Source organism: Pseudophryne corroboree, chromosome 3 (assembly GCF_028390025.1).
Source record: "Pseudophryne corroboree isolate aPseCor3 chromosome 3, aPseCor3.hap2, whole genome shotgun sequence".
Lineage (NCBI taxonomy): Eukaryota > Metazoa > Chordata > Amphibia > Anura > Myobatrachidae > Pseudophryne > Pseudophryne corroboree.
In genome coordinates, this window is record NC_086446.1 from 661,144,281 (window position 1) to 661,166,228 (window position 21,948).

Here is a 21,948-nt window from a genome sequence, read left to right on the forward strand (position 1 = left end):
GCTACTTGGTCAGGGGCAAACACGTTTGCAAAATTCTACAAATTTGATACCCTGGCTGAGGAGGACCTTGAGTTCTCTCATTCGGTGCTGCAGAGTCATCCGCACTCTCCCGCCCGTTTGGGAGCTTTGGTATAATCCCCATGGTCCTTTCGGAGTTCTCAGCATCCACTAGGACGTCAGAGAAAATAAGATTTTACTCACCGGTAAATCTATTTCTCGTAGTCCGTAGTGGATGCTGGGCGCCCATCCCAAGTGCGGATTGTCTGCAATACTTGTACATAGTTATTGTTAACTAAAGGGTTATTGTTGAGCCATCTGTTGAGAGGCTCAGTTGTTTTCATACTGTTAAACTGGGTATAGTATCACGAGTTATACGGTGTGATTGGTGTGGCTGGTAGGAGTCTTACCCGGGATTCAAAATCCTTCCTTATTGTGTCAGCTCTTCCGGGCACAGTGTCCTAACTGAGGCTTGGAGGAGGGTCATAGTGGGAGGAGCCAGTGCACACCAGGTGACCTAAAAGCTTTCTTTAGTTGTGCCCAGTCTCCTGCGGAGCCGCTATTCCCCATGGTCCTTTCGGAGTTCCCAGCATCCACTACGGACTACGAGAAATAGATTTACCGGTGAGTAAAATCTTATTTTTTTTATTATGCTGTTAGTACAGGCACGGCGCCGTGATTTATTAAAAGAAAGCCTATTATACTAATAGAAAAAGAAAAAATGTATTCAAAATGTTTTAATGCCAGTAACATGCCCAGTGCTTGTGCCTAACTCCTCCTGTGTATGTGTGTGTGTGTGTGTGTGTGTGTGTGTGTGTGTGTGTGTGTGTGTGTGTGTGTGTGTGTGTCTGAAAAGTGCTTTTGCATTTTGTATTACTATTCAGATTTATTTAATTATAATAAGTAAGACTAATGCTTAACATTAACTTGTTGTTCTTATTTGCAATTTCATCTATCTGTGAGTGTACTTGTATGTATTTACTAAATGTTTAGTCTATCTACATATATTCAGATGTAATAGGAGTAATTAGCAGTAAAAAAATGGTTTTATTGAAATATATAAAATAAATTAAATCAAAGCCTAATAACATTATTAATGTTAGAAAGCACTAAAACATGGTTAATGAAGGTTTCTAATGCATGATTCCATTTTTTTCTTCATTAAAACATTAATGCAAAAAAAAAAAAATAGTTTAAACAAAAAAATATGGTTAAAAAAAAGCGGGTGTTTTTTTTAAGACAAAAAACTGGGGTTTTTTCCAACCCTGTGTGTATTGGTGTTGTATATGTGGTAGGGCAACACAGGTTGTAAATTCGACCTGGGGCAGAGACTGATGTGAAATTCCAGATAATCTCTGCAAAGTGCTGTGGAATATGTGTGCACTATTTAAATGAATGGTAATAAATGTACAATCATAAACTGAAAAGTGCAAGTTAAAGCATTTCATGTGTGTGTTAGCATGAGTTTTTGATTCTGTTATCAATTTGTGCGTAGTATACACAGTAATAGTAACGTCATACTTAAGTGCTTATGTAACTGCGGACCCATATATCTCAGTAGGTGTCACTCTGGAGAAGATGTACTAAGCTTGAAAAGTGATAAAGAGGAGAGTGATAAAGTACCAGCCAATCTCCCTCCACTTTGTCTCTTATCAAGGCTTAGTACATCTGGCCCTCTATGCGCTTCTGTGTAAGTGTTAAATGTGCGGATAAACTGTGTATTTACGCATACCCTCCTCCGCATCACGTCCCTTTTAGCTAACAAGTACATTTCAGCAGGGGAAGCAAGGAAACCTTGTCTTATGTAATGTTCACTGCCAGGAAGTGTGAAAGTGCTGTCTTGATGATTAAAACACTGTGATGTTAGCTAAATGAATCATAATTTATTTAAGTGTCCCAAAACCTTGCTATACCAGGCAATTAGATATACACATCATATAAAATACAATTGCATAATAACAGAGGACAAGTGCAAAAATGTTTAACGCTCTTTTGAATGGTGTATTTAAAATAGAGTACGTTAATGATATATAGGTGAGGGTTCCGTCAATGATATATAGGTGAGGGTTCCGTCAATGATATAAAGGTGAGGGTTCCATTGTTGATTGCCATTGGTGTGTGGCCGCACTCTGGTGACTGTTCTGGCACATGCTATATATGCTGTCCCTACCACTTCCTACCTTTGATGCACGTCTGCTTCTTCTCCATGCCTCTGGTCCGCTCGTAGTCTGTCAGGCGCGGTATGATGACGTCACTGTTCACTCGCAAGTCCGGTACTCAATGCGTCCAACGTATTTCAGGCTATTGCAGCCTATTGTCAAGGATCCTTTGACAGTCACCAGAGTCCGGCCACACACCACCGGCAATTAACAGCGGAACCCTCACCTCTATATTATTGACAGACTGTATTTTAAATACACCATTCAAAAGAGCTGTAAACATTTTTGTTTTAACAACGCTTTTTTTTTTTTTCCAGGTATTACGTTTTTAACATAAAACACATTATCAAGCGCTCCCTTAATAATTTCACAAATAGCACCTTTTAAATGGAGCTGTTGTGCAATGTACAGGCAATGTTGTCAAAGGAGATGTCCCTGCTTGTGAGAGGTTACAGTCTGGATTAGAAGGAGAGTGGAGACACTTCAGGGAAACCATAGAGGTAGAAGGCAATGCAGAAGTAGTAGGAGCTAATGGGATAGGAGTTGGCAGAAACTGGAGCTAGTAGAACATGCAGAAGGACTGGTATGGTGGGGAAGACTAGGCTATAGCTATATTGAGAGGTTGACTGTAAGGAGAACATGTTTTCAGGGAGGGCAGGGTGTTCCATAAAACTTAGAGACAGGTGTGTGATCTTTCACATCACAGCATTTAGGACAGATTGTAGAGAAGGCCAGAATGATTAGGAGTTTGCAAAGGAGTTTACTCTGGTAATGTTTCAGATTAGGAAGCAACAAGTTAATGCAAGGGACTCGATGTGTGGCAAGAAGCTGAGGACAGAGTTGAGGAAGACCGCAAGCCCACGTACTTTGTAAACAAGGGAGATATTGTACACCAGGCCTGGCCAACCTGTGGCTCTCCAGCTGTTGTGAAACTACACATCCTAGCATGCCCTGCACCAGTTTTAGCAATCCCTAATAGCAAAACTGTGCCAGGGCATGCTGGGACTTGTAGTTTCACAACAGCTGAAGAGCCACAGGTTGGCCAGGCCTGTTGTACACTATGAGAGGGCTTGTAACATTAGGAGGGGGGAGAGGATGAGCTGCGGTTTTACCACATGGAGCGTTAGATAGAGTTGTGATATTTAGGTGAAGATGGCAGGGAGGCACATGAGATACATACCCTCCAACATGACCCGCCCCACTAGGTACAAAATGCTCTGTTTCTGGACTTCCCTCTTAATTTATGATTGCCATCACCTGTGAAGAAACGGCTTTCTTATCATTTAACTAGTTCAACACAGGTGATGGAAATGATAAATTAAAAGGGAAGTCCTGGAATAGAGTATTTTGTACCTAGTGGGGCGGGTCATGTTGGAGGGTCTGGAGATAAGAGAGGAAGAACGGCAGAATGTTGACGGGCAACATGAGATGAGAAGGGAAGAACGACAGATTTGTGTGTTGTCAACATAGAGGTGATGTTGATGTCGGAAAGAGCCTATGGGGGCAATTCCTTTCTTTTTCGCACCCTATCTCCCATCTAAAGTGATGGGAAATTGGGGTGCAATGTTCAAATGTGTTTTTTTTCTCTCGCTCTAATCGTGCCCCCTGCGGTGCTGGGTTTAGTTACATAAACCTGACTAAGCTCTGGGCGCCATGCGAAAAGTGCTGTTTGGGCACCCAAACTGCAGACGTTTCGCACATTTCAGCTTGCCACCTCCAGGGGCTGTGCGCTGAAAGGTGGGCGCCCGCGGCCAAACGAAGCAATACCTATATTTGAATTATGTTTGTTATGTTGCCCATTAGAGGAAAATTTTATTTTGCAATCAACCTTGAATTAGGCCCTATGTCTTTAAAATCAGATTGGTTTTTCTATCCAACCTCCTACTTCCTTAATTACCTGAGCATCAAGATCGCTGTCTAAAATATTACCACACAATGGATGGCCAAATTGGACAAAATCCAGGGTAAGGTCCAGGGGCCAAAAGTGCAGATTATTTCTGGTTTATTATGGCATCCAAGTTCTCTTGGAAGATGGATCATCAGGCCAATTGCAGCAACAGGTATTGGTGAACTGCAATACTATAGAGGACTCTTTTATCACTGCTGTATTCACACGTGTGTTTAGCTTTTTACTCTTTTCAAAATGCTGACTTTTATTTGGCAATGAATTTATGTATCTTCTACAGACAGACCGAGCGGTACAGCTACTTCTAGAGACCAGCGCTGACAACCCACAGTATTACTGTGATTCCTTGAAGGCCTGTTTGGTGACCACAGTCACTTCCTCTGGACCCTCTCAGAGCACCATCAAATTGGTGGCAACCAACATGATAGCCAATGGAAAACTAGCAGGTAAATTCCCAGCTGTCATCCTGGTGATTTGTTTACCTTTTACTTACTCTTACTGTTAGCGATATATGACAAATTAGGATGCCTGGAATCTAACTATGGGTTTCAGTTCTCAAGCAAAGTGATAGGCTCCATAGCAACATGATTGCTTCTAATAACAATATTCGATATAGGGCATACTGGCAGACAAGGACTGCACCACAATCTTTGTCAACCATGAGCTATCAATCAATTACCCAATGGCTTTCAGTCATTGTGTAATTAATTGGTGTTGCAGAGCAGTTGGTCCTTGTACTGTTATTAGCGATGCTATTAGGAAACCACCTATATTAATACATTATTGTGCAGATGTTCTTTAGTAAAGTCTTCAGTGTGAGTGGAGTAGGACCTATGATTATTTCCAGCAATTATCTTCACTTGACGCTTTACCCTTCGCAGAGGGGGTGCAGCTACTTTGCCTGATAGACAAAGCTGGAGATGCCTGCCGTTACCTGCAGACATACAATGAGTGGAACCACGCCGCCTGGCTTGCTAAGGTTAGTATAGCGCATCCAATCACAAGGCGGTCGCATGTAATGAGAAGACGGAAGTGCAGAAAATGAAACACTTCAATACACTGCAATAGCACAAGGGCTGCGTCTTTGTACCTATGGCTAAGCTAAAAAATGCTAATGCCGTAAATAGACCTCTCCTGACGGCTTCTCTGATCCACTGCTGCATCCAAAGACCCAGCGTCAGATCAGTCTGGTTACTCTGTAGTCTGTTTTCATGCAGCCAGGACCAGTGAAGCTGCATCATAGGACGCAACACTGACCTCGGCGCGCCCAGAAAATGAGGCTGACACACCCCTGTTTTATGGAACACTGGCCATGGGCATCACCACCCCTTCCCTGCCCTCAGATGGCTGCTGCATCTAAAGGGACACTGTGGCTGTTGTCGCAGGCAGAGATCTGCACATGTGCTGATCTGAAAACATCGGAGATGTACGTAAACTATCGGGTTTGTATACATCTCTGAATCTGGCCCTTGGATGGGTTTCAGGTGGATATTCTGTACACAAATTAACAATTGGAAACATCCGCTTATAGACAAATTTATGCGGATCACCTGTGTGTATACAAGAGGAGCTTTGCATTAATGTAAAGTAATGATGGCTTCTCCTATATTTACAAAAAACATCACCATAATAAATTAGACCTGACCTCTTATTCTCTATCAGGTGCGACTGAACCCAGAGGAATGCGCTGAGGTGATGAAACGTTGGGTTGACCATCTCTGTTCCCCACACGTCAACCAGAAATACAAAGCAACGCTTGTTCTCCTGTCTCTGGGCTGCTTCAGGAAAGTGATTGAGATGTTGCACAGGTAACGCATTTACTCTTGAAGTAATATAACCTGTAATATGTAAAGTGGCTTTCCAGCTGTTGTTGAACTACAAGAGCCAGCATCTTTATTTCTCTATCGTCCTAGTGGATGCTGGGGTTCCTGAAAGGACCATGGGGAATAGCGGCTCCGCAGGAGACAGGGCACAAAAAGTAAAGCTTTAGGATCAGGTGGTGTGCACTGGCTCCTCCCCCTATGACCCTCCTCCAAGCCTCAGTTAGTTAGATTTTTGTGCCCGGCCGAGAAGGGTGCAATCTAGGTGGCTCTCCTAAAGAGCTGCTTAGAAAAGTTTAGCTTAGGTTTTTTATTTTACAGTGAGTCCTGCTGGCAACAGGATCACTGCAACGAGGGACTTAGGGGAGAAGAAGTGAACTCACCTGCGTGCAGGATGGATTGGCTTCTTTGGCTACTGGACATTAGCTCCAGAGGGACGATCACAGGTACAGCCTGGATGGTCACCGGAGCCTCGCCGCCGGCCCCCTTGCAGATGCTGAAAAGAGAAGAAGGTCCAGAATCGGCGGCAGAAGACTCCTCAGTCTTCTTAAGGTAGCGCACAGCACTGCAGCTGTGCGCCATTGCTCTCAGCACACTTCACACGGCAGTCACTGAGGGTGCAGGGCGCTGGGAGGGGGCGCCCTGGGAGGCAATGTAAACCTATTTTTTGGCAAAAAATACCTCACATATAGCCTCCGGGGGCTATATGGAGATATTTAACCCCTGCCAGAATCCGTTGAAGAGCGGGAGACGAGCCCGCCGAAAAAGGGGCGGGGCCTATCTCCTCAGCACACAGCGCCATTTTCCCTCACAGAAAGGCTGGAGGGAAGGCTCCCAGGCTCTCCCCTGCACTGCACTACAGAAACAGGGTTAAAACAGAGAGGGGGGGCACTAATTTGGCGTTAGAAATATATAAAAAGATGCTATAAGGGAAAACACTTATATAAGGTTGTCCCTATATAATTATAGCGTTTTTTGGTGTGTGCTGGCAAACTCTCCCTCTGTCTCTCCAAAGGGCTAGTGGGTCCTGTCCTCTATCAGAGCATTCCCTGTGTGTGTGCTGTGTGTCGGTACGTGTGTGTCGACATGTATGAGGACGATGTTGGTGAGGAGGCGGAGCAATTGCCTGTAATGGTGATGTCACTCTCTAGGGAGTCGACACCGGAATGGATGGCTTATTTAGGGAATTACGTGATAATGTCAACACGCTGCAAGGTCGGTTGACGACATGAGACGGCCGACAAACAATTAGTACCGGTCCAGACGTCTCAAAAACACCGTCAGGGGTTTTAAAACGCCCGTTTACCTTAGTCGGTCGACACAGACACGGACACTGAATCCAGTGTCGACGGTGAATAAACAAACGTATTCCTTATTAGGGCCACACGTTAAGGGCAATGAAGGAGGTGTTACATATTTCTGATACTACAAGTACCACAAAAGAGGGTATTATGTGGGATGTGAAAAAACTACCTGTAGTTTTTCCTGAATCAGATAAATTAAATGAAGTGTGTGATGATGCGTGGGTTCCCCCCGATAGAAAATTATTGGCGGTATACCCTTTCCCGCCAGAAGTTAGGGCGCGTTGGGAAACACCCCTTAGGGTGGATAAGGCGCTCACACGCTTATCAAAACAAGTGGCGGTACCGTCTATAGATAGGGCCGTCCTCAAGGAGCCAGCTGACAGGAGGCTGGAAAATATCATATAAAAGTATATACACACATACTGGTGTTATACTGCGACCAGCGATCGCCTCAGCCTGGATGTGCAGAGCTGGGGTGGCTTGGTCGGATTCCCTGACTAAAAATATTGATACCCTTGACAGGGACAGTATTTTATTGACTATAGAGCATTTAAAGGATGCATTTCTATATATGCGAGATGCACAGAGGGATATTTGCACTCTGGCATCAAGAGTAAGTGCGATGTCCATATCTGCCAGAAGATGTTTATGGACACGACAGTGGTCAGGTGATGCAGATTCCAAACGGCACATGGAAGTATTGCCGTATAAAGGGGAGGAGTTATTTGGGGTCGGTCCATCGGACCTGGTGGCCACGGCAACAGCTGGAAAATCCACCTTTTTTACCCCAAGTCACATCTCAGCAGAAAAAGACACCGTCTTTTCAGCCTCAGTCCTTTCGTCCCTATAAGAGTCATATATTTGCCCAGGGATAGAGGAAAGGGAAGAAGACTGCAGCAGGCAGCCCATTCCCAGGAACAGAAGCCTTCCACCGCTTCTGCCAAGCTCTCAGCATGACGCTGGGACCGTACAGGACCCCTGGATCCTACAAGTAGTATCCCAGGGGTACAGATTGGAATGTCGAAACGTTTCCCCCTCGCAGGCTCCTGAAGTCTGCTTTACCCAAGGTATCCCTCCGACAAGGAGGCAGTATGGGAAAAAATTCACAAGCTGTATTCCCAGCAGGTGATAATCAAATTACCCCTCCTACAACAAGGAAAGGGGTATTATTCCACACTATATTGTGGTACTGAAGCCAGAAGGCTAGGTGAGACCTATTCTAAATCTAAAAAAATTTGAACACTTACAAAGGTTCAAATCAAGATGGAGTCACTCAGAGCAGTGATAACGAACCAGGAAGAAGAGGACTATATAGTGTCCCGGGACATCAGGGATGCTTACCTCCATGTCCCAAATTTGCCCTTCTCACTAAGGGTACCTCAGGTTCGTGGTATAGAACTGTCACTGTCAGTTTCAGACGCTGCCGTTTGGATTGTCCACGGCACCCCGGGTCTTTACCAAGGTAATGGCCGAAATGATGATTCTTCTTCGAAGAAAAGGCGTCTTAATTACCCCTTACTTGGACGATCTCCTGATAAGGGCAAAGTCCAGGGAACAGTTGGAGGTCGGAGTAGCACTATCTCGGATACTGCTACAACAGCACGGATGGATTCTAAATATTCCAAAATCGCAGCTGATCCTGACGACACGTCTGCTGTGCCTAGGGATGATTCTGGACACAGTCCAGAAAAAGGTGTTTCTCCCGGAAAAGAGAAAGCCAGGGAGTTATCCGAGCTAGTCAAGAACCTCCTAAAACCAGGAAAAGTGTCAGTGCATCATTGCACAAGGGTCCTGGTAAAAATGGTGGCTTCCTACGAAGCAATTCCATTCGGCAGATTTCACGCAAGAACTTTTCAGTGGGATCTGCTGGACAAATGGTCCGGATCGCATCTTCAGATGCATCAGCGGATAACCCTATATCCAAGGACAAGGGTGTCTCTCCTGTGGTGGTTACAGAGTGCTCATCTTCTAGAGGGCCGCAGATTCGGCATTCAGGATTGGATGCTGGTGACCACGGAGGCCAGCCCGAGAGGCTGGGGAGCAGTCACACAAGGAAAAAATTTCCAGGGAGTGTGATCAAGTCTGGAGACTTTTCTCCACATAAATATACTGGAGCTAAGGGTAAATTTATAATGCTCTAAGCTTAGCAAGACCTCTGCTTCAAGGTCAGCCGGTATTGATCCAGTGGGAAAAACATCACGGCAGTCGCCCACGTAAACAGACAGGGCGGCACAAGAAGCAGGAGGGCAATGGCAAAAACTGCAAGGACTTTTCGCTGGGCGGAAAATCATGTGATAGCACTGTCAGCAGTGTTTCACTCCGGGAGTGGAAACTGGGAAGCAGACTTCCTCAGCAGGCACGACCTCCACCCGGGAGAGTGGAAACTTCATCGGGAAGTTTTTCCACATGATTGTGAACCGTTGGGAAATACCAAAGGTGGACATGATGGCGTCCCGTCTGAACAAAAAACGGGACAGGTATTGCGCCAGGTCAAGAGACCCTCAGGCAATAGCTGTGGACGTTCTGGTAACACCGTGGGTGTACCAGTCGGTGTATGTGTTCCCTCCTCTGCTTCTCATACCTAAGGTACTGAGAATTATAAGACGTAGAGGAGTAAGAACTATACTCATGGCTCCGGATTGGCCAAGAAGGACTTGGTACCCGGAACTTCAAGAGATGCTCACAGAGGACTTATGGCCTCTGCCGCTAAGAAGGGACTTGCTTCAGCAAGTACCATGTCTGTTCCAAGACTTACCGCAGCTGCGTTTGACGGCATGGCGGTGGAACGCCGGATCCTAAGGGAAAAAGGCATTCCGGAAGAGGTCATTCCTACCCTGGTCAAAGCCAGGAAGGAGGTGACCGCACAACATTATCACCACATGTGGCGAAAATATGTTGCGTGGTGTGAGGCCAGGAAGGCCCCACGAAGAAATTTCAACTCGGTCGATTCCTGCATTTCCTGCAAACAGGAGTGTCTATGGGCCTCAAATTGGGGCCCATTAAGGTTCAAATTTCGGCCCTGTCGATTTTCTTCCAGAAAGAATTGGCTTCAGTTCCTGAAGTCCAGAAGTTTGTCAAGGGAGTATTGCATATACAACCCCCTTTTGTGCCTCCAGTGGCACTGTGGGATCTCAACGTAGTTCTGGGATTCCTCAAATCACATTGGTTTAAAACCAGTCAAATCTGTGGATTTGAAGCATCTCACATGAAAAGTGACCATGCTCTTGGCCCTGGCCTGGGCCAGGCGAGTGTCAAATTGGTGGGTTTTTTCTCAAAAAAGCCCATATCTGTTTGTCCATTCGGACAGGGCAGAGCTGCGGACTCGTCCCCAGTTCTCTCCCTAAGGTGGTGTCAGTGTTTCACCTGAACCAGCTTATTGTGGTGCCTTGCGCCTACTAGGGACTTGGAGGACTCCAAGTTGCTGGATGTTGTCAGGGCCCTGAAAGTATAGGTTCCAGGACGGCTGGAGTCAGGAAAACTGACTTGCTGTTATCCTGTATGCACCCAACAAACTGGGTGCTCTTGCTTCTAAGCAGACTATTGCTAGTTGGATGTGTAATACAATTCAGCTTGCACATTCTGTGGCAGGCCTGCCACAGCCAAAATATGTAAATGCCCATTCCACAAGGAAGGTGGGCTCATCTTGGGCGGCTGCCCGAGGGGTCTCGGCTTTACAACTTTGCCGAGCGGCTATTTAGTCAGGGGCAAACACGTTTGTAAAATCCTACAAATTTGATACCCTGGCTAAGGAGGACCTGGAGTTCTCTCATTCGGTGCTGCAGTCATCCGCACTCTCCCGCCCGTTTGGGAGCTTTGGTATAATCCCCATGGTCCTTTCAGGAACCCCAGCATCCACTAGGACGATAGAGAAAATAAGAATTTACTTACCGATAATTCTATTTCTCGGAGTCCGTAGTGGATGCTGGGCGCCCATCCCAAGTGCGGATTATCTGCATTACTTGTACATAGTTACAAAAATCGGGTTATTATTGTTGTGAGCCATCTTTTCAGAGGCTCCGCTGTTATCATACTGTTAACTGGGTTCAGATCACAGGTTGTACAGTGTGATTGGTGTGGCTGGTATGAGTCTTACCCGGGATTCAAAATCCTTCCTTATTGTGTACGCTCGTCCGGGCACAGTATCCTAACTGAGGCTTGGAGGAGGGTCATAGGGGGAGGAGCCAGTGCACACCACCTGATCCTAAAGCTTTACTTTTTGTGCCCTGTCTCCTGCGGAGCCGCTATTCCCCATGGTCCTTTCAGGAACCCCAGCATCCACTACGGACTCCGAGAAATAGAATTATCGGTAAGTAAATTCTTATTATTTGGTGTGATATTTTTTTCTGCTGTTTTCCAGCATGAGATGTTTTGATCGCGCTGCATTGTTTTTGGAAGCCTGCCTGCAGTGCTCAGCAATTGAAATGAGCGATGAGACCAATATCCTTTTATCTGCTACTAGAGGTAATGTGGATACAGCTTACGGCAGCCCCTTATTTACAGGACTGAATTGCTGCTCACTGTGTTAGGGGAACATTACATCCAAATTATGTATTAGTATTCTGCTCAGTCTTTAAGTACTCTCTTTGGAATTGGGGACGTTGAGACACTACAGATACTGATTAGACGTAGTAGTTCAACAGTAGCCGTTGAGCACTCTGACAACCTATCCTGCCCTAGCTAATTACTGAAATACAGCTTAATTCCTACTGTATGTGGCCTGCACCACTACTGCTGTATGTTCCCCAGCTGCCACAATCATACTTCACTATAGAGCACTGTCCAGAAGGTAGAGTTATACAAATTACCATCACTCGTGCTAAAGTTTCTTATTTTCATGTGCTACGCGTCAAACTGGGCGATTCAGTTAAGTTTGTTGGTTGTGCACATTACAACTGCTCAGTATTTATAATGTTTTTGTATATCTCAATGAGGTACAATGAAAAATAATGCCATTTTGCTTGATGTTCCAGAATGGTGCATGGCAACCAAGCTGCTAATTTAATTTTCCCCACATTTAAATTTGATAACTCGTATACAGCTTTTTGGGAAATGCTACATTTACCACCAGCACTGGCCAATAGAGGCCATGCTCTCAGGCTAATTCTAATTCACTGTTATTGCAATGAAGGTTGGTGATGGCACTGTAATGCCATCTAGTTCTACCATGCTTCACACAACTGCATACCCACAGTATAGGATCATTGTGGCAGTGTTATGCTATCGGGATGCATCTTTTCAGCAGCATTTTTCAGGATGGTAATTGTACATAAAGGGGGGTATTCAATTGTTTGAAAAGTCAGCTGGGTGTCTGTGTTTTCCTAGCTAATAGACAGGAACTGACTTTTCAAACAATTTAATTCCACACAAAGAATTATTGCATTTCTTTGGATAAATTCTCACTGAGCATACACTGCAAGTTACACTACAAGAGGACAATGAACAGTTTGGTGGCCCTATATGAGCGCATTAAATCTTGCTCTGCTGACTTGTGGGCAATTGTGGCACCTTCTGTCCTGGTATGGTGCCTCCTGTGTACTTCTGCTGAGGATAAGGGGATCTAGGTACAGACGAATAACCTACATTAACATGAAACAGAAGGTAAAACTGTTGCTCTCCTAATGAGTTTATAATCTCAGAGGTGGGGGATACACTTGTTCTGTGAGAAAGTGAAATAACCACTTGTACCTGCTGGTGGAGAGAAGTGATCACGGATACAGCCACTGTGCTAATCTGTGCTCCAGGCAGTTGGTGTAGAAGGTACAACACTAGTTCCTGGCTCTGGGTAGTTGGTGTAGAAGGTACAACACTAGTTACTGGCTCTGTATAATTGGTTTATAAGGTACAACGCTAGTTCCTGGCGCTGGGTAGTTGGTTTAAAAGGTACAATGCTAGTTCCTTGCTCTGGGTAGTTGGTGTATAAGGTTCAGCCCTAGTTCCTGGCTCTGGGTAGTTAGTGTATAAGGTACAATGCTAGTTTCTGGCTCTGGGTAGTTAGTGTATAAGGTTCAGCGCTAGTTCCTGGCTCTGGGTAGTTAGTGTATAAGGTAGAACGCTAGTTCCTGGCTCTGGTAGTTGGGGTATAAGCTACAATGCTAGTTCCTGGCGCTGGGTAGTTGGTGTATAAGCTACAATGCTAGTTACTGGCTCTGGGTAGTTGGTGTATAAGGTAGAATGCTAGTCCCTGGCTCTGGGTAGTTAGTGTATAAGGTAGAACGCTAGTTCCTTGCTCTGGGTAGTTGGTGTATAAGGTTCAACGCTAGTTCCTGGCACTGGGTAGTTGGTGTGTAAGGTAGAACGCTAGTTCCTGGCTCTGGGTAGTTGGTGTATAAGCTACAATGCTAGTTCCTGGCTCTGGGTAGTTAGTGTATAAGGTACAACGCTAGTTCCTGGCTCTGGGTATTTGGTGTATAAGATACAACGCTTGTTCCTGGCTGTGGGTAGTTGGTGTATAAGCTACAATGCTAGTTCCTGGCTCTGGGTAGTTAGTGTATAAGGTACAACGCTAGTTCCTGGCTCTGGGTAGTTGGTGTATAAGGTACAACGCTAGTTCCTGGCTCTGGGTAGTTAGTATATAAGGTACAACACTAGATCCTGGCTCTGGGTAGTTGGTGTATAAGGTACAATACTAGTTCCTGGCTCTGGGTAGTTGGTGTATAAGGTACAATGCTAGTTCCTGGCTCTGGGTAGTTGGTGTATAAGGTACAACGCTAGTTCCTGGCTCTGGGTAGTTAGTGTATAAGGTACAACGCTAGTTCCTGGCTCTGGGTAGTTGGTGTATAAGGTACAACGCTAGTTCCTGGCTTTGGGTAGTTAGTATATAAGGTACAACGCTAGTTCCTGACTCTGGGTAGTTGGTGTATAAGGTACAATGCTAGTTCCTGGCTCTGGGTAGTTGGTGTATAAGGTACAATGCTAGTTCCTGGCTCTGGGTAGTTGGTGTATAAGGTACAACGCTAGTTCCTGGCTCTGGGTAGTTGGTGTATAAGGTACAATGCTAGTTCCTGGCTCTGGGTAGTTGGTGTATAAGGTACAACGCTAGTTCCTGGCTCTGGGTAGTTGGTGTATAAGGTACAATGCTAGTTCCTGGCTCTGGGTAGTTGGTGTATAAGGTACAATGCTAGTTCCTGGCTCTGGGTAGTTGGTGTATAAGGTACAACGCTAGTTCCTGGCTCTGGGTAGTTGGTGTATAAGGTACAACGCTAGTTCCTGGCTCTGGGTAGTTGGTGTATAAGGTACAACGCTAGTTCCTGGCTCTGGGTAGTTAGTGTATAAGGTACAACGCTAGTTCCTGGCTCTGGGTAGTTGGTGTATAAGGTACAATGCTAGTTCCTGGCTCTGGGTAGTTGGTGTATAAGGTACAATGCTAGTTCCTGGCTCTGGGTAGTTGGTGTATAAGGTACAACGCTAGTTCCTGGCTCTGGGTAGTTAGTGTATAAGGTACAACGCTAGTTCCTGGCTCTGGGTAGTTGGTGTATAAGGTACAACGCTAGTTCCTGGCTCTGGGTAGTTGGTGTATAAGGTACAACGCTAGTTCCTGGCTCTGGGTAGTTGGTGTATAAGGTACAATGCTAGTTCCTGGCTCTGGGTAGTTGGTGTATAAGGTACAACGCTAGTTCCTGGCTTTGGGTAGTTAGTATATAAGGTACAACGCTAGTTCCTGACTCTGGGTAGTTGGTGTATAAGGTACAATGCTAGTTCCTGGCTTTGGGTAGTTAGTATATAAGGTACAACGCTAGTTCCTGACTCTGGGTAGTTGGTGTATAAGGTACAATGCTAGTTCCTGGCTCTGGGTAGTTAGTGTATAAGGTACAACGCTAGTTCCTGGCTCTGGGTAGTTGGTGTATAAGGTACGACGCTAGTTCCTGGCTTTGGGTAGTTAGTATATAAGGTACAACGCTAGTTCCTGACTCTGGGTAGTTGGTGTATAAGGTACAATGCTAGTTTCTGGGTAGTTGGTGTATAAGGTACAATGCTAGTTCCTGGCTCTGGGTAGTTGGTGTATAAGGTACAACGCTAGTTCCTGGCTCTGGGTAGTTAGTGTATAAGGTACAACGCTAGTTCCTGGCTCTGGGTAGTTGGTGTATAAGGTACAACGCTAGTTCCTGGCTCTGGGTAGTTAGTATATAAGGTACAACACTAGATCCTGGCTCTGGGTAGTTGGTGTATAAGGTACAATGCTAGTTCCTGGCTCTGGGTAGTTGGTGTATAAGGTACAATGCTAGTTCCTGGCTCTGGGTAGTTGGTGTATAAGGTACAACGCTAGTTCCTGGCTCTGGGTAGTTAGTGTATAAGGTACAACGCTAGTTCCTGGCTCTGGGTAGTTGGTGTATAAGGTACAACGCTAGTTCCTGGCTTTGGGTAGTTAGTATATAAGGTACAACGCTAGTTCCTGACTCTGGGTTGTTGGTGTATAAGGTACAATGCTAGTTCCTGGCTCTGGGTAGTTGGTGTATAAGGTACAACGCTAGTTCCTGGCTTTGGGTAGTTAGTATATAAGGTACAACGCTAGTTCCTGACTCTGGGTAGTTGGTGTATAAGGTACAATGCTAGTTCCTGGCTTTGGGTAGTTAGTATATAAGGTACAACGCTAGTTCCTGACTCTGGGTAGTTGGTGTATAAGGTACAATGCTAGTTCCTGGCTCTGGGTAGTTAGTGTATAAGGTACAACGCTAGTTCCTGGCTCTGGGTAGTTGGTGTATAAGGTACGACGCTAGTTCCTGGCTTTGGGTAGTTAGTATATAAGGTACAACGCTAGTTCCTGACTCTGGGTAGTTGGTGTATAAGGTACAATGCTAGTTCCTGGCTCTGGGTAGTTGGTGTATAAGGTACAATGCTAGTTCCTGGCTCTGGGTAGTTGGTGTATAAGGTACAACGCTAGTTCCTGGCTCTGGGTAGTTAGTGTATAAGGTACAACGCTAGTTCCTGGCTCTGGGTAGTTGGTGTATAAGGTACAACGCTAGTTCCTGGCTCTGGGTAGTTAGTATATAAGGTACAACACTAGATCCTGGCTCTGGGTAGTTGGTGTATAAGGTACAATGCTAGTTCCTGGCTCTGGGTAGTTGGTGTATAAGGTACAATGCTAGTTCCTGGCTCTGGGTAGTTGGTGTATAAGGTACAACGCTAGTTCCTGGCTCTGGGTAGTTAGTGTATAAGGTACAACGCTAGTTCCTGGCTCTGGGTAGTTGGTGTATAAGGTACAACGCTAGTTCCTGGCTTTGGGTAGTTAGTATATAAGGTACAACGCTAGTTCCTGACTCTGGGTAGTTGGTGTATAAGGTACAATGCTAGTTCCTGGCTCTGGGTAGTTGGTGTATAAGGTACAATGCTAGTTCCTGGCTCTGGGTAGTTGGTGTATAAGGTACAACGCTAGTTCCTGGCTCTGGGTAGTTGGTGTATAAGGTACAATGCTAGTTCCTGGCTCTGGGTAGTTGGTGTATAAGGTACAACGCTAGTTCCTGGCTCTGGGTAGTTAGTGTATAAGGTACAACGCTAGTTCCTGGCTCTGGGTAGTTGGTGTATAAGGTACAATGCTAGTTCCTGGCTCTGGGTAGTTGGTGTATAAGGTACAATGCTAGTTCCTGGCTCTGGGTAGTTGGTGTATAAGGTACAACGCTAGTTCCTGGCTCTGGGTAGTTAGTGTATAAGGTACAACGCTAGTTCCTGGCTCTGGGTAGTTGGTGTATAAGGTACAACGCTAGTTCCTGGCTCTGGGTAGTTGGTGTATAAGGTACAACGCTAGTTCCTGGCTCTGGGTAGTTGGTGTATAAGGTACAATGCTAGTTCCTGGCTCTGGGTAGTTGGTGTATAAGGTACAATGCTAGTTCCTGGCTCTGGGTAGTTGGTGTATAAGGTACAATGCTAGTTCCTGGCTCTGGGTAGTTGGTGTATAAGGTACAATGCTAGTTCCTGGCTCTGGGTAGTTGGTGTATAAGGTACAATGCTAGTTCCTGGCTCTGGGTAGTTGGTGTATAAGGTACAATGCTAGTTCCTGGCTCTGGGTAGTTGGTGTATAAGGTACAATGCTAGTTCCTGGCTCTGGGTAGTTAGTGTATAAGGTACAACGCTAGTTCCTGTCTCTGGGTAGTTGGTGTATAAGGTACAATGCTAGTTCCTGGCTCTGGCTAGTTGGTGTATAAGCTACAATGCTAGTTCCTGGCTCTGGGTAGTTGGTGTATAAGGTACAATGCTAGTTCCTGGCTCTGGGTAGTTTGTGTAAAAGGTACAATGCTAGTTCCTGGCTCTGGGTAGTTGGTGTATAAGGTACAATGCTAGTTCCTGGCTCTGGGTAGTTGGTGTATAAGGTACAATGCTAGTTCCTGGCTCTGGGTAGTTGGTGTATAAGGTACAATGCTAGTTCCTGGCTCTGGGTAGTTGGTGTATAAGGTACAATGCTAGTTCCTGGCTCTGGGTAGTTGGTGTATAAGGTACAACGCTAGTTCCTGGCTCTGGGTAGTTGGTGTATAAGGTTCAACGCTAGTTCCTGGCACTGGGTAGTTGGTGTATAAGGTACAACGCTAGTTCCTGGCTCTGGGTAGTTGGTGTATAAGGTTCAACGCTAGTTCCTGGCTCTGGGTAGTTGGTGTATAAGGTACAACGCTAGTTCCTGGCTCTGGGTAGTTGGTGTATAAGGTACAATTCTAGTTCCTGGCTCTGGGTAGTTGGTGTGTAAGGTACAACGCTAGTTCCTGGCTCTGGGTAGTTGGTCTATAAGGTACAATGTTAGTTCCTGGCTCTGTGTAGTTGGTGATTGCAGTTACTATGCTACATTGTGACTGCATTCACATGGTAATTACAGGTACAGCCACCAGACGAGGTTGGGCCCCGGTAATCAGTTCCAGCCCTATCCGGGAGTCTTATGGCCAGATATTTCTATAAGAATCATTTGTGAAGGTCCTTCAGTAATGTTAGCCACACATTGGGGGTAATTCCGAGTTGATCGCAGCTGGAACTTTGTTAGCAGTTGGGCAAAACCATGTGCACTGCAGGGGTGGCAGATATAACATGTGCAGAGAGAGTTAGATTTGGGTGGGGTGTGTTCAATCCGCAATCTAAATTGCCGTGTAAGAATAAAGCAGCCAGTATTTACCCTGCACAGAAACAAAATAACCCACCCAAATCTAACTCTTTCTGCAAATGTTATATCTGCCTCCCCTGCAGTGCACATGGTTTTGCCCAAACTGCTAACAAAGGTCCTGCTGCGATCATCTCAGAATCACCCCCATAGACTTGGTAACAGAAACACATTCTAATCTGTATGGACGTACAGATGGGTCCTCCCTCATCTTGTGTTTACATGTGTGCACGCATCACACAAGTGACTATTCGCATCCGCTCACATATAGTTGCTTGTGAAATTCCCAATGTATTATCTATGGGTCACGGGTGCGACTATTCTCATGCATCCCTGAACTTGCACAATAATCGTGGCAAATGGCTCACAGTTGCGAGGATGATGGTGGACATATCTGTATTATAAACTGGATCGGTCCAAGCTAAGCACTCGCATCACACAAGAGCCCATTTAATGCCCTTGTCAGTGACTGAGTAATAAAGAACAGTTATACAGTTTAATATGTCACTGCTCACTATACAGCGGATGCATGCCCTTTTACAGATATGCTTTTCCTTAACCTCTCCTCACATAAACTGATCTGTACAGTCTTTGCAGACTATGCACGTAGCCTGCGGGCTATAGGATTCACCCAAGGAGCTCTACGATTTGGCCGAAAGGGAGGAGATGCCGGTACAGAGTTATTGTCTGAGCTTGAAAGCCATAAGGCAGAGAAAGAGAACTAAATGTGCCGTGCACAGCCTCTGCTAAAGGAACATAATACTATTTGCACTGGTAAATGAAGAACATGATGTGGTCCGTGACAGAAGACCGTGTGGAATGATGGCTCCAACAGCATGTTGTGTTTAATACATTTCTACTACTCGTGTCCCTCCCACATTGGACATGCAGCTTCTTATGATATCTGTAGAGATGACCAAGGACCTAACACTGCAATGACCAACGTTCCAATATCACATGATTCCCAGCTAGAGCTGACATAGTTTAAGGTAGAGGCAGATGGACATTCAGGGCTTCTGTCAATTTCTCCATGCTGTTTTGTGCTGCTGTGTCCTGCTACGGAGTTATAACCACCGAGCTATTCTGTACATATGTCAGTATATTGGGCTAGGAACTGTACAAGGATTACAAAACCAGTATTTAGAATGTATCCTGTTACCATTTCATTTGATCCCTGCACCGTGTCTTCTCCATCTTTTAATGAGTATATAACCGGTCCTGGTGCACACCTCATTGGTGACACATGAACTGGAAAGACTAAACTTTGTAATGATGAAAACCACGGGGTCACCAGTTGGTGTCCTCTCTCCTCACGCACATTACTCAATGGCAAGTAACTGTTTTTGTACAGTTCTTTTTCACTTAGAGTAACAGGGGAACATTAATTTAAACATGCAGCAGCTAATTGTATGTATAAATAAACCAGGTTCTTCTCTAAATAGACAGGGCATTATTATAATGACTGCAGTGGAGTTGCCTGGAGGTGAGGTTAGAGAGAAGATGGAATGCACAAGAATGACTGTCTATAAGCACACCACGCAGGGTAGGAATCTTTTTAATGGCTGTTTAGTGTGTCCACAGAGGTTCCCCAAGAAAAGATTATCAGAGTTGTAATGCTGGTGCAATCTTCCCTATGTGGTAGTATTAAGCAAAGGACCACTGGTTTTGTACGTCTGCTCACTAGAGTAGCTGTTCTTTCTGCTGACAATCTACTACAGATCATTCCTTAAGTAATAACAATATGCAGTGGGATTACAGTCAGGTAACATTGATAATGGATGTGGCTGTTTTGCCAGTGACATGTTTAGTTTTCATAGCAAACACAAACCTGCAATATTTTTGTGTCTGCTGTGGATGGAACTTCTGTCCCACGACTAAGAGAACCTCTGTAACGTAGCTTGCATACCTGTATTGGGGTCATGGGGGTGAGTTACTATCACTGTGCCGCAAGTCTATTATGCATTATTAATGTTACCAATGGGCTCTGTCCAGTAACATCATACTGATGAAAACAAATGTCTGTAAATCTGGACTTACCTTGCCCCTATAGCGTTGCTCTGGATCTATACAGCTATGTGTGCACTTACAATAACGGGTTATTTTGTTTCATATCATATCGTTTGTGTTTCCAATGAATGCTGAAGTGATGATCACTAATTACTGTGCATAGTTACTTCCAAAATTGCATCTGTTAATCTGTAACTACTAAATTGTCTCATATCTATATTGTGGAATTCAGTTTGTATTTTTGTTTTGGTGAGTCTATAGTATTTCTGAAAATGTTTTATCTGAGTTAATATATCTTTTATGATACTTTGAGCCTTGTTTGCGTATGGATGCTTTAAGCATGGTAAATCATTTACAAGGGGTTCTCCACCTTCAGAGAACCCCTCACCCTAATTAGTGCCTCCTATTATAGAATCAGATGGAGGCCATTCGATTGGTGCCCACACTATACCATAAATGAGAGTGATGGTGACGGCATGTTTTTCAAATGATGTGTTACTGGAAACTATGGAAACTCATTAGTGTTCCTGGAATGCTGACCATGGCTTGTGGGGGACACCGGACTGGTTTGTTTATTTTTTTATATCCTTTCTAAAACTCTTTGATCCTCCTAAATATTAATTTTAATAAAAAATAAAATAAAACTGCCACTGAGAAAATAATAAGGAAAGAGATGCAAAATGATGTGTTTTTCACACTCCTACGTTATTAGCACATTTTGGCATGCATTTTATGTGCTTTAATACAAATGCTGCGTTTTATGCTCATTGGGGGACCGTCCTTTTATTTCAATACTTTAACCACTAATGCAGCAAATGTTTTGACATCTCAGTCCTTTGGAAAAAAAATTCTAATTTTAAATAAAATCGCTTATATAAACTACTCTATAGAAAGTAATGATTTAATGATTAAAACTAGCATATGATTAACAAGAATTGTTGCAAATTGTAAATGCATGCAAAGCGGTACAAATGGAGAAGAACTACAGAACACTATTCTTGTTTGGACCACCATTAAGGACTTGACGCATTCCATGACTGATCTTTGATTTTGGTTTAAGTTGATGTATTAAAGACCTGAAATACTGAAGTTATTCTGTGATTTGTCCATATTTATTAAATGCAGAGTCAATTTATAAAAGTAATGCCATGGTTTATGTTAAATGATAAAACTTCTTTATTTTAAAACAGGTTAATATGTAAATAAGATGAGAACAGAGTCGTTAGGAGCCTTAAGTCCAAGGATTCTTTACAAATATGAAGGCGTAATTAAAATTATTTCTGTCTTAAAAAGCCTATATTGTAATATAATATTTAATTGAATTTATCATTTGTACCGCCTACAATAAAAGAGCCTAACAGCAGGTGGTCAGTCGGAAAACATGGCGTAATGGACAATAAATGGAATGGTCCTTATAGCGTTATCATAAAGCCTGATATTTACTTTACAATTCTTATCTACAGGATGCTGTTGTGTTGGGAATAGAGCAGCCAAATGTATGAAAATCTACGTATACATCAGTGCCATCTGCTGGCTCAGGAACCAACTGCGGGGAGAACTTGTGGATTATAATGTCTTTTAGCTCATCTAACATAATAGAAACATACAGTACAGTAGAATTAGTCGGCAGATAACCACTTGGTCCATATAGCAAAAGTTGTTTGAAACCCCTGCATACAGTGTG

The 21,948-nt window shown here is 44.4% G+C and overlaps 1 protein-coding gene across 1 annotated transcript in view; it reads left to right on the forward strand.

Moving 5' to 3' along the window:
• WDR11 (WD repeat domain 11) overlaps positions 1-21,357 on the forward strand; it is a 251,037-nt gene extending 229,680 nt beyond the window's left edge. Inside the window, exons 25-29 of the mRNA XM_063961836.1 lie at positions 4,343-4,508; positions 4,944-5,041; positions 5,725-5,870; positions 11,544-11,623; positions 18,828-21,357. Coding sequence (XP_063817906.1) covers positions 4,343-4,508; positions 4,944-5,041; positions 5,725-5,870; positions 11,544-11,623; positions 18,828-18,982 — 645 coding nt within the window. The 3' untranslated portion in view covers positions 18,983-21,357. The remainder of the gene's footprint in view (positions 1-4,342; positions 4,509-4,943; positions 5,042-5,724; positions 5,871-11,543; positions 11,624-18,827) is intronic.
• The last annotated feature ends 591 nt before the right edge of the window (positions 21,358-21,948 follow it).